Below are 12,363 nucleotides of genomic sequence, written 5' to 3'. Positions count from 1 at the left end.
TCGAACCGGTGTCCCCTGCATTGGCAGGTGGATTCTTAACCACTGCGCCACCAGGGAAGCCCCTTTCTGAGAGCTTTCGCTTTAAAGTATTTCCCATCTTTGTGGAAGGCCTGGCTCTTCCCACCGTGGCTGAGGGAACCACGCTTCTCCGCAGCCTCAGCCCCTTTTGCCGGCCCCTGATGTACCGTGTTCCCCATTTCTCTCCACACCAGTCAGAACAAGAGCTGTATAATCCTAAATTTTGTCCACTCTCAGATCAATGCTCTCCTCAGCGGTTCTCTAAACCCTACAATGGCCTCAAATGCAGCTTCCTCCAACACCCCCTCCAGCCAGCATTCCACTAGCCGGTTCTCCTTCAATTGTTGCTAGGCTTGGCTCGGGTCCCCCCCCACCCCCGAATTTCTTTGAGATGGTTGCGCTTCTTAGTTTCTCTTTATCCTTTAAATCAAAGTGCCATCATGTCCGCGACCATCTCTGCGCTTCCTGCAGAGAGATCCGGGCAGGCTTGACTTTCTGAGAAGCTAAGCTTTTGTACAGCGCCCCTGGCGAATGTTACAAAGTCGGGGCCCAACGGGTCAAGTGAGCTGGAAAGGGGGTGAAATAGGCCGTTTTCAACAGCTTCTCACCGTTTTTGACCTTCCCGCGGAAGGCAGGAAAAGGAAAACCTCCCCCGTAGTTGGGCCGTACGTGGAAAAACGGCGGCTCCCGGTAAAGAGCCTCGAACCCGGCGCGGAAATATTGCGTCATAGAAGGACCGCGAGGAGCCAGATTCCGAATCTCTGGAACCGCGGCTTTTGGACCTCGTCGGCCACCATCCTTTCAGCTTCTGAGGGTCGTGTCCGCCGCGGGGGTTGATCGCCGGACTACTGACATTGAGGCAAAGTGTTTAGAACAGCGGTATCGTGATATGCCTCCAACGGTGAAGACGGAGTTCATCCATCAGGTCAGTGTCCGGTTCTGGGCGTGTCTCGGGGTGTTCTGTTGTTTTTGTTCCAAACGACGCAGAGGTCGGTGTTGGGGGGAAGCGAGCGGTGATCCTCGCTGGGGTGTTGTGTGTTAGCGGATCAGTCGGGGAACCCGTGTTGAGAGTTCCCCATGGAAAGGGAGGTCACGGGGTTCCGTGTTGGGACGAGAACTTCGGAGGCTTTTTGGAGAGTAGCGTCTGGGGTGGCTGAGGTTGGAGGAATTGGGAGTCGTATCCGCGTTGGGGACAGCGTTTGGGGAGCTTATCGCATATTTAATTTAGAAATGGGGTTTCTGGTCCTCTTGCGTCCATGTTTACTGTATATTCCTATTGAAAATAGATTTTCAGGCTCATCCCGACCCAAGTAATGACATTCTCATCCTCCTAAATACGCCTCCAGAAAACAACTCTTGTTTAAATTTAGTATATCTCATTTTTAGCGCTGGGATCAGGTGTGTAGGTATTGATATGATTTTATATATTTTTATCTAACCTGTCATAACCATTTCCATATTACAAACTCTTTGCAAGTTTTCTTCATTCATTTATTTATTTATTTATTTATTTATTTATTTATGGCTGTGTTGGGACTTCGTCTCTGTGCGAGGGCTTTCTCTATTTGCGGCAAGTGGGGGCCACTCCTCATCGCGGTGCGCGGGCCTCTCATTATCGCGGCCTCTCGTGTTGCGGAGCACAGGCTCCAGACGCGCAGGCTCAGTAATTGTGGCTCACGGGCCTAGTTGCTCCGCGGCATGTGGGATCTTCCCAGACCAGGGCTCGAACCCGTGTCCCCTGCATTGGCAGGCAGATTCCCAACCACTGCGCCACCAGGGAAGCCCCTCTTTTCTTTTTAAAAAACTGTTCCAGTTATGTTCCAGCAAGTGGGTGTTTTGATTGAGGTAGAACTGATGTAGATCTAGGTACTACACTTTCAGGAACACGTGATGGATTTCCTCTAACTCAAGTTTTTTTTTTGTTTCTTTGACCAGCTGTGATTTTTTTTGTATGTGTCTTGGACATGTTTTATTATGTTTATTTGTAAATCGTTTACGCTTTTGTTGTAACTGTAAATGGTGTCATTTTTTCCCTATATGACCCCGCTCCCTCTTTTTTGTTTCTTTTATGTAATGCACAGGAGCAAAAATTTAAAAGATATGCTGATTTTGTCACCTCATTCCACTCATGTTATTACTGATAGCTTCAAATTGATTACTTCATCTTTTCTAGTTGAGCATTTTTGTCATCTGCAAATAATGTTGACCAGATAGCAAGTGATGGGACTGAAGTAAGAAGAACCTGCTTCTGCCTCTGACCTGGGTAGGTTAATCACTGAAGAAGTTGTGAAGCTTCATTAGTTGTGAAGAAAGCTGTCATGGTTCCCACTTCATAGCTGTTAGAAAGATTAAATGAGCAAAAGTTTTTAAGTACAAAGTGTAGTGCCTGGCACATTGTGTAGTCTGAATAAATGGTACCTGCCCTTTATCAAGTTATTATTCTTTCTCCAAGGCTGCCCCACCCCCAACTTTATTGAGATGTAATTGACGTAAAACATTCTGTAAGTTTAAAGGTGTACAATGTGTTGATTTGATACACTTATATATTGGAAAACAAACCACCGTAAGTTCTCTAACATCTGCATCATGTCACATAATTAGCATTTCTTTTGTGGTGAGAACATTGAAGATCTACTTTTTTTTAACAACTTTCAAGTATATAATACAATATTATTGACTGTAATCACTATGCTGTATATTAGATTCCCCTCAAAGGCTTTTTAATTTTATTTTCATTCATAATTTCTTTCTCTTTAAAATTTCCTTTGATTTATATTGCTAGATTTCCCAATATCTTATATTCCTAGAAGAAACCATACTTGTTCATAGTGATTTATTCTTTTGGGGCTGGATTCTATTTGTTAATATTTTATTTAATATTTTTGATCTAGAAATAAAGAGATATTTTGGATTTGCATCAAAAATAATCTGCGAGGGGGAAATAATAATCGAGTGGTGGTGGGGAAGTGAGTGGTGGTGTAGATAAAATAGAATTAGATTTGAGTTGATAATTATTGAAGTCACATGATGGATGCGTGGAGTTTGATTATACTGTTCTTTGTTGGGGTTTTTTTTTGTAGAAGACGTTTAATTATACTGTTCCACCTTTTGCTTGAAATTTTAAAAAATTTTTGTGAAAATTTATAGGTGAAACTGATCTGTACTTTTCTTTAAAAGTTTTTTTCAAGTATAACACTAAAAATTAAAGAATAGAATATTACAGCACCCTAGAAGCCCCCACCTCATCCTAATCTCCTCCCTCCTCTCCAGAGGCAATTATTATCCTAAAAACATCATATTGAATTTGCCTGATTTTTAACTTTATGTAAGTGGAATCATACAGTACATGTTCTTTTGTGTCTGGCTTCCTTTGTTCAATATTTTTTTGTGAAATTCATCTAAGTTATTGCATATAGCAGTAGATTGTTTCTTTCCATTGCTATATAGTATTCCGTTGTATGACTATACCCCAGTTTATTTATCCATTCTGCTATTAATAGACATTTGGCTTGTTACTGGCTTGTGGCTATTATGAATAACGCTTATGTGAACATTTTTGTACATGCATTTTGGTGCTGTTGGATATATACTTAGTAGAATTCCTGAAGTATAAAGTATGCTAGATACAAGGAGAAATGACAAATGCTCAGTCATAACAGGTACTTGTTAATATACCTGCCTCAGTAACAGAGACCAAGGAGACAAAAAGCCAGAAAGCTATAGATTAACAGGGGCCAGCAAACTTTTTCTGTAAGGGGGTAGGTAGTAAATATTTTAAGCTCTACAAGCCCAATGGTCTCTGTCTGTACCTATGCAACTCCACCACTGTAACATGAAAGGAGCCTTTGAAAATACATTAAAAAATGGGTGTGCCTGTGTTCTAAGAAAACATTATTTACAAAAACAGGTCACCAGCCCACCAGTGCTGACCCCTAAAAGATTAGAATAACATGATTAAAAAATTGACCAATATAAAACTCTTCACTCAACAATTTTTCTCAAACGCACATAGAACATTTCTAAAACGTTACTGTATGGTGGGCCTAAAGCAAGTCTAAACAAATTTCAAAGGATTGAAATCATACAGAATATTTTCTTTAACTGCAGTGGAATTAAGCTCTAAAGCAATACCAAAACAACACCTAGGATTTCCCCATTTGTTTGGCAAGTATGCCATAACCCATCTAAATCATCCATGAATAAAAAAATTACAGTGGAAATGTCTAAATTGCATTTTTAAAATTGAGATATAGTTGAGTGAATTGCATTTTAATAATAATCCTACATGTCAGTTCTTGTTGAATTCAACTAAAGGAGTCAGTGGAGGGAATTGATAGCCTCAAATACATATGTTAGAAAAGAAGGAAGGATGAAAATCAATGAATAAACATCTATCTCTATAGTTCTCTTTCTTCTAATCTATCAATTAGTACTTTGAAATGCCTGCTTCATACAATTAGTTGAGAAACTTTTCATCGTTTTCTGTGATGTGTGAGAGTTTACATAATATCGGCATTATCTGTACTGTACAGATTAGGTAGAACTCATAAAGCCCTAATGACTTTTTTCTTCTTTTTTTCATGGAAACTCACAGTAGAGAGAATAGTATAATATGTACCCATCACTCGGCTTCAGCGTGGCCAATCATGCTCATCTGTGCCGCCACCACTTTTGTTTTTCCTCTGGAGGGTTTCATAGCAAATCCAAGGTTTCATGTCCTTAAACTTGTAAATCTTCCAGTATGCATCTCTAATTGGTAAGGTCACTTAAAAAATTTATAACCAGCAGGTTGTTTTCAAATGTATCAAAGTTAATAACGATTCTTTTATTTCACCCAATACCCAGTCCATATTCAGTGTTTTTCTGATCATCTCAAAAGTTGTCATTTAACATTGGATTGTCTGCATCATGATCCAAGTAATGTACGTGCGTTGCATTTGCTTCTTCTATCTCTTAGGTCCCTTTTATTTTATTTTATTTTAAACATACTTTATTGAAGTATAGTTGATTTACAAAGTTGTGTTAATTTCTGCTGTCTAGCAAAGTGGTTCAGTTATACGTATATATTTTCTTTTTCATATTCCTTTCCATTATGTTTTATTACAGGATATTGAATACAGTTCCCTGTGCTATACAGTAGGAGCTTGTTGTTTATCCATTAGATCCCTTTTATTCTATAACAGTCCCTCTTCCATTTTTTCTTTTGTCCTCATGTCTCTTAATAGGTTGCGCTAAGAAGCATACAGCATCATTAATGAAGGATTCTTGCCTAAAATGTTAAATATAGAAGTAATCAAACCTCTAATTTAACTACCCAGTTTATAGGAAAAATTGAGAGTAGGGGAGGTGAGGAAGGATAAGGAAGCAATCAGCCAAATCCAGAAGGTAGTATATCCTGTGGGACAAATGACTTGTTCCCTTCTGCCCTCCCTCCATTCCTTCCAAAGCATATATGGTTATTGACTTATAATGACTTGGCAACATCTTTACTTTTATTTCAAGTGGGGATTTTTTTAATTTAAAATTTTAAAATTTAAAATTTTAATTTTCATTTAAGATATTTTATGCTCATTGAAAAAGATGTAAAATTCACATCCTAATCTATTGGACCAACCATAATAATTTTTTAAAATTTATTTATTTTATTTATTTATTTTAGACTGCGTTGGGTCTTTGTTGCTGCACGCGGGCTTTCTCTAGTTGCGGCGAATGGGAGCTACTCTTATTGCGGTGCGCAGGCTTCTCATTTGGTGGCTTCTCTTGTTGCAGAGCACGGGCTCTAGGCGTGCGGGCTTCAGAAGTTGTGGTGCACAGGCTCAGTAGTCGTGGCATGCGGGCTCTAGAGCGCAGGCTCAGTAGTTGTGGCACACGGGCTTAGTTGCTCCGTGGCATGTGGGATCTTCCCGGACCAGGGATCAAACCCATGTCCCCTGCATTGGCAGGCGGATTCTTAACCACTGAGCCACCAGGGAAGCCCCTACCATAATAATTTTAACATTGTTATATTTCCTTTTGTGAAATACAGAATCATATGATAATGTAATGAGTAGAAATGTGCTTTGTTCACTGAGCTGTATATTATGGACATTTTTAATTTCAGGAAGTATGTTAAAATTTTAAATTATTACAAGGTTTTCCATTAGATGGATTATAACTATTCATTCAATTAATCGTCTCTCAGTGGACCTTACATATGTTTTGTGAACCTTACATATGTGTTTGCTCACTTTGCCACTCTTTCCTTTGCATAAATTCCCCAAAACAGAATGTTGGATCAGAAGCAATTTTATTTTGAAAATGTTCAGTACATAATGTGAGAATATCCCCCAGTAATATTCTATCATATAATACTTACAGTATTTATCTAAAGGAGTGTTATCATTTTTCATGTCATTTTCATGTCAGTTTCAAGCACTAACTAAACTCTTATTTTTCATTATTGTCCATTTCAATTACTTGGGTTTTCTGGGTCTATAGTAATATTGTGCAGAAGGTTATTTAACTCTTTTTTTTCTACTATTAACAATTGCTATTTGATTCTTTTTTCTAATTGCATTTGGAAGCATGGTCGGACCAGTGATGAATGAGAACAGTGATTCTTGCACCCCTTCCATGCTTCGTAGGAATGCTTACAAAGTGTCACTGGCTCTCAGTTGGGCATATAAAGTGTTTAATGTTCACTTTGTTTTTGTTTTGCTTTAAATCTTTTTCCTTTTTTCTTCTTTAATTTTGGAAAGAGATAAAGCGTTACGTATACCACTAAAATGTCAACTCCAAGTCCCAATTCCATTCCTTCCTCTTCCTCCCTAGATGTAACCACTAACTTGGAATTTTACATTATGATTATTTTTGGACTTTTAAGTGTGTGTGTGTGTATCTACAAACAATATATAATATTTTTGTGTGTTTTACAAGTTTACATAAGTTATGTTATATATAAGTTATGTTATGGGGCTGCCTTTGCATTCCTTGTGTGGAGGGAGCTGTCTGGATGTGCACAAGGAATATGACAAGAGCTGATTCCAAAGGCCCTGTTTTTGCAACTGTGACTGTATGGCCCCCTCACAGTATGATACACCAGGGAAGTTTAGTTCTTAAAGTGCCTGGGAAAGAGAGCAAGTTTGTATTGTGAGGCTGTTGGAAGAGGGAAGTGTCATAATGGAGAGAGGCAGATATGAATGCAGATTCCCACATTGCTCCTGAGGAAGGGTGTTAACTTGGGCAACACGCTTCACCTGACCAAGCTTCAACTTACTGGTGTTTAAAATTGGAGATAATAACGAAGACCTTACAGGGCAGTGTTGAAGATTACGTAAGATACGGCTTGTGATCTGTTAAGTACCTTGATCTTTAAACTGGGATAATTGCCTCAGTACAGTAAACAGAAAATTTAGATGTATGTGGGCTCAGGTGGTTTTAAGTCAGTTTCCAGAGCCACCTTTTTTTTTTTTTAATTTTTTTTATTGAAGTATAGTTGTTTTACCATATTGTGTTAATTTCGGCTGTACAGCAAAGTGATCCAGCCATACATATATATACATTCTGGTTTTTTTGTATTCTTTTCCAGTATGGTTTATCATAGGATATTGAATATAGTTCCCTGTGCTATACAGTAGGACCTTTTTGTTTATAGACCCACCATTTTTGTACCTTATCTTTCCTGAAATGGATCTATGTGACAAGACCATGAGTTGGTTTTTGTTTCCCACCTCCTCTTCCACCTTCACTCTCTTCCAACTTTACCAAAATAAAAGGCATTCCTCTCGCCCATTCCATATCTTCCTGTGGGGCACAGCGCCATGATGTAAATGCTTTCAGAGGGTTAAAGAGACATGAAATATTGGGGCCTTCTCTTAGTGTAAGTCCACATAGCAAGGGAGAGCTCTGGTCCCAGGCTCAATCATTGAATTTGCTCTTGAATTCACAGGTTCTGGTAATAGAAGAGGAAGAAGGAACATTTCAGTAATAGAAGAAGAAGAAGGTTCCAGGCTTGGGAGATCATTACTTCTGGCAGCAGCCTGACCTGAGATCTCTGACCACAACTTCCAGGCAGGCCCACAGAGATAGAAGACAGAACACCAGAGAACACCCTAGAGTTACATGCCCTTTTTTTTTTTTTGGCCGAGCCCCTCGGCTTGTGGGATCTTAGTTCCCCGACCAGGGATTGAACTCACACCCTCCGCAGTGAAAGCGAAAGAGTCCTAACCACTGGACTGCCAGGGAATTCCTGACACGCCCTTTCTTAACTGGAGAAGATGATCAAGGTCCAGGTGAGGTTTGTTTTATCGATTTTATCCTTTGTTTCCCGGTGGACATGTGGATGCTTCTAAAAAAGTCTGGTGAAATGAGAACAGTATATGTTGATAAAAATCAGGATCTACTGGAAAATAAATTTAGCCTGTAATCTTAAAATCAAGGCAAGTTCAGAAGCAAGATATGAGAGCCTTAGGGTTTGTACAAAGTTCTTAGGGTTGGAGCCTAGGTAGGTGACTGTGTAAGACCCTTGGGTTGCCTTAGTTTTGAACTTGAGTCTACTTTTCTTGGCAGCCATTATAACAGGAAAAAGGTGAAACTTTACATGATTTGCTTTGTCTGTGAGGAGAAGGCACACCAGTTCTTCAGGGGAAGTACACATTTCACTGCTCTTCAATTTTTTTTTTTAAAATAAATAAATAAATTTATTTATTTATTTTTGGCTGCGTTGGGTCTTCGTTGCTACGCACAGGCTTTCTCTAGTTGCAGCGAGCGGGGTCTACTCTTCGTTGTGGTGCGCAGGCTTCTCATCGTGGTGGCTTCTCTTGTTGCAGAGCACGGGCTCTAGGTGCGTGGGTTTCAGTAGTTGTGGCACGTGGGCTCAGTAGTTGTGGCTCACAGGCTCTAGAGCGCAGGCTCAGTAGTTGTGGCGCATGGGCTTAGTTGCTCCGTGGCATGTGGGATCTTCCCGGACCAGGGATCAAACCCGTGTCCCCTGCATTGGCAGACGGATTCTTAACCACTGCACCACCAGGGAAGTCCGCTCTTCAATCTTAAGAAATTTCTTTTGCTAGCTCTTCAGAGACGTTTTGTGATAGACAGAATTCTCATTATCAGTTTTGTAATAAAGGCCTAAGATGTTTCCTCTGGCTTTTTCTTATCGTGTTCCTCGGACTAGGCATGCCAGAGCAGAACTCAATTGGACAAAATTCTTCTAAAGCAGTGTGCCTTGACAACAGAGCCTTCTAATAGTCTGATTTTACCCAGGAATAAAGCCTGGATTATCCAATAGAATGAATGGGCTGCTTGACCTTTGAGTGGTCCTCCATGAAGAAGAATTCTCTCAACCAGATTTTTGTTACTGATTTGGCAGCAGACAGCTGACAGTTCCATTATTTGCGAGCAGCTTGGTATAACAGATGTTGACGAAAATTCTCTCTTTATATCTTCTTAACCCTAGGTTCAAAAAATGAAGTCAGAGCCAATTATTCTTGGTTTGGTCTTTGTATTTTAATTATTCAAATGATACATGGCTACATTGGCATGCAAGAGATTCAAGCACACAGAGGTATCTGCACCAAAAGAGAATATCCCGTTTTACCTTTTCTTGCCAAACTCCCAACCCAAAGGTTAACAAATGTTAATAGTTTGGGTCTCCCACCAGTGTCTTTCTATAATTGATGTGTGGTAAAATATATCTATATTTACATTTACATTAATTTCCATATATATTTTTATATATGCATTTTTATATGCATACATATGTGTTTTTATACATATATATTTGAATATATTATTAAGATTTTTCACATGTCTGGGATCATACTGTATGTACTATTTGGGGACTTGATTTTTTTCATTGAAGGTCATTGATATCAGTATATTTAAAACTACCTCATTGAGGACTTCCCTGGTGCCACAGTGGTTAAGAATCCACCTGCCAGTGCAGGGGACACGGGTTCGATCTCTGGTCCGGGAAGATCCCACATGCTGCAGAGCAACTAAGCCCATGTGCCACAACTACTGAAGCCTGCACGCCTAGAGCCTATGCTCCACAACAAGAGAAGCAACTGCAATGTGAAGCACATGCACCACAATGAAGAGTAGCCCCCACTTGCCACAACTAGGGAAAGCCCGCGTGCAGCAACGAAGGCGCAACACGGCCAAAAATGAATAAATTAAATAAATAAATTAAAAAATAAAAATGAAAAATAAGTCTACCTCATTGATTTTAATGTTTGCATAGTATTTCATATCATGGAGGTGTAGCATATCCTGTCTGCCTCTGATGGATATCTAAATTATTGATAGATTTTTCCTACTTATAAACAAAGACATTCTTACTGCACAGTGTTTTTTATTTCTATGCAAATATTATTTTAGTACTTTTTTAGGCTGGGAAGGACTAATTTGTAGAATTCCGTGGGGCAGTGGTTTGAATGTTTGTGTTCCACCCAAAATTGTATGTTGAAATCTTAAACCCCCAAAGATGATGGTATTAGGAGGTGGCACCTTTGGGAGGTGTGTAGGTCATGAGGGTGAGGCCTTCACGAGTGGGATTAGTGTCCTTATAAGAGAGAATGCACAGAGATCCCTCTCCCTTCCACGTGAGAACACAGTGAGAAGGTGCCCACTACAAACCAGGAAGCAGGCCCTAACCAGAATGCAGCCACGCATTCACCTTGATCTAGAACTTCCCAGCCTCCATAACTGTGAGAAATAATTTTTCTTTTAATATTTATTTATTATTTATTTGGCTGAGCCGGGTCTTAGTTGCGGCACACGGGATCCTCGTTGCCATGTGCAGGATCTTCAGTGCGGCGTGCAGGAGCTGTAGTTGCAGCATGTGGGATCTTTAGTTGTGGCATGCGGGCTCTTAGTTGAGGCATGCAGGATCTAGTTCCCTGACCAGGGATCAAACCCGGGCCCCCTGCATTGGGAGCGTGGAGTCTTAACCGCTGGACTACCAGGGAAGTCCCAATAAATTTGTTTTCATAAGCTACCCAGTCTGTGGTATTTTGTTATAGCAACCCAGGTGGACAAAGACACGTGGTCTGTGGTATGTGAAACAGTCACAGTCACAGTGCACATGATTTATCACGGGGAAGATGCGCAGAACGTGTTCCCGTCCCTCTTTTCCACACCATTTTATTCCACCTCGGATTGCACTGGAATTTGTTATTACAGGCATCTTTGTCATTCGAGGACGTGACTGTGGCTTTCACCTGGGAGGAGTGGCAGTTACTGGACCCATCTCAGAAGGACCTGTACAGGAATGTCATGTTGGAGAACTACTACAACCTAGTGTCAGTAGGTAAGGGCAGTGTATGGTCAGGCCGCCCAAGATGGCTGTTCTCTTGCTCTCCGTCCATCCCCTGCTTGACCAGTGCCTGCTTTGCCTGAACCCTACTCACGTGACTGACCTTCCTGCATCCTTGCTCCAGGCCCCAGCTACTGATCGCTCTAGCTTTAGATCAGAGCATCTCTACTCTGATAGGCTATCATAGGGGTGGTGAGGAGCCTGCCCTTCTGCTGATTTCCCTGGTAACCAGTGAGCCAACCTGACGTCAATTTCCCCTATAACTGGTAACACCCACCCCCCACCCCCAGCGCAGACTGCCGCCATGTCCTGCCCGCCATCTACCGCACATGGTGGGGTGTCGCTCCAGGACCTTGCTTCAGACACATAAGCTCCCCCATCCATTAAACCATGGATGTCTCTGTCTCTGACTCCAGGCTCTTTCTTCAGTTTTGAAGCTGGGCAAGTACGGCCTTGTAGGCCTGCAGGGTGCAGCCCAACAGGAAGCATCACAGTCGTTGCCTTTTCTTTCTCATTCAGTGAAATCTGTAGGGTTCCTGGAATATTTCATGGTTTGGACTAAAGCATCATAGGTTCTAGAGTGTATTCTTTCCCTTTCCGAGTTAAAGGTTTTTACTTTACCAAAGTACGAAGGGTGCAGTCCCTGAAATAGAACTTTCTCCAGTTTTCGTAGTTTCCCCAGGCTCAAATGCTCGGTGCCAAGCGTTCTGTGATTTCCCATTTACAGGATATCAGACTCCCAAACCAGATTCACTGTTCCAGTTGGAACAAGGAGAACCCCCATGGACGGTAGAGGGAGCAGGCCAGAGTCAAACCTATCCAGGTGAGTGAGTGACAACCAAGAAGATGGGGAGAAACGACATGGACATTCCACTTGGTCAGTGAAGGATTGATACTTCTGAAATGCTGTCTAGAGAACTTTCCTTACACCAGTTGGTGGCCCAGAAGCCTAACACCTTTCTGCATGTTCTTTTTTTATTTGGCCATGCTGCGCAGCATATGGGATCTTAGTTCCCCGCCCAGGGTTCGAACCCGTGCCCCCTGCAGTGGAA

At 41.1% G+C, this 12,363-nt stretch overlaps 1 protein-coding gene across 1 annotated transcript in view; it reads left to right on the top strand.

Moving 5' to 3' along the window:
* Window positions 1–12,363, top strand: part of LOC102999640 (uncharacterized) — a 39,543-nt gene that overhangs the window by 17,089 nt on the left and 10,091 nt on the right. Inside the window, exons 6-10 of the mRNA XM_057533739.1 lie at window positions 650–708; window positions 824–943; window positions 8,274–8,288; window positions 11,179–11,305; window positions 12,039–12,134. Coding sequence (XP_057389722.1) covers window positions 650–708; window positions 824–943; window positions 8,274–8,288; window positions 11,179–11,305; window positions 12,039–12,134 — 417 coding nt within the window. The remainder of the gene's footprint in view (window positions 1–649; window positions 709–823; window positions 944–8,273; window positions 8,289–11,178; window positions 11,306–12,038; window positions 12,135–12,363) is intronic.

This window comes from Balaenoptera acutorostrata, chromosome 19 (genome assembly GCF_949987535.1).
Source record: "Balaenoptera acutorostrata chromosome 19, mBalAcu1.1, whole genome shotgun sequence".
Classification (NCBI taxonomy): Eukaryota; Metazoa; Chordata; class Mammalia; order Artiodactyla; family Balaenopteridae; genus Balaenoptera; species Balaenoptera acutorostrata.
The sequence above is the reverse complement of the archived record's forward strand: the minus strand, read 5'-3'. Positions and strand labels throughout refer to the sequence as shown.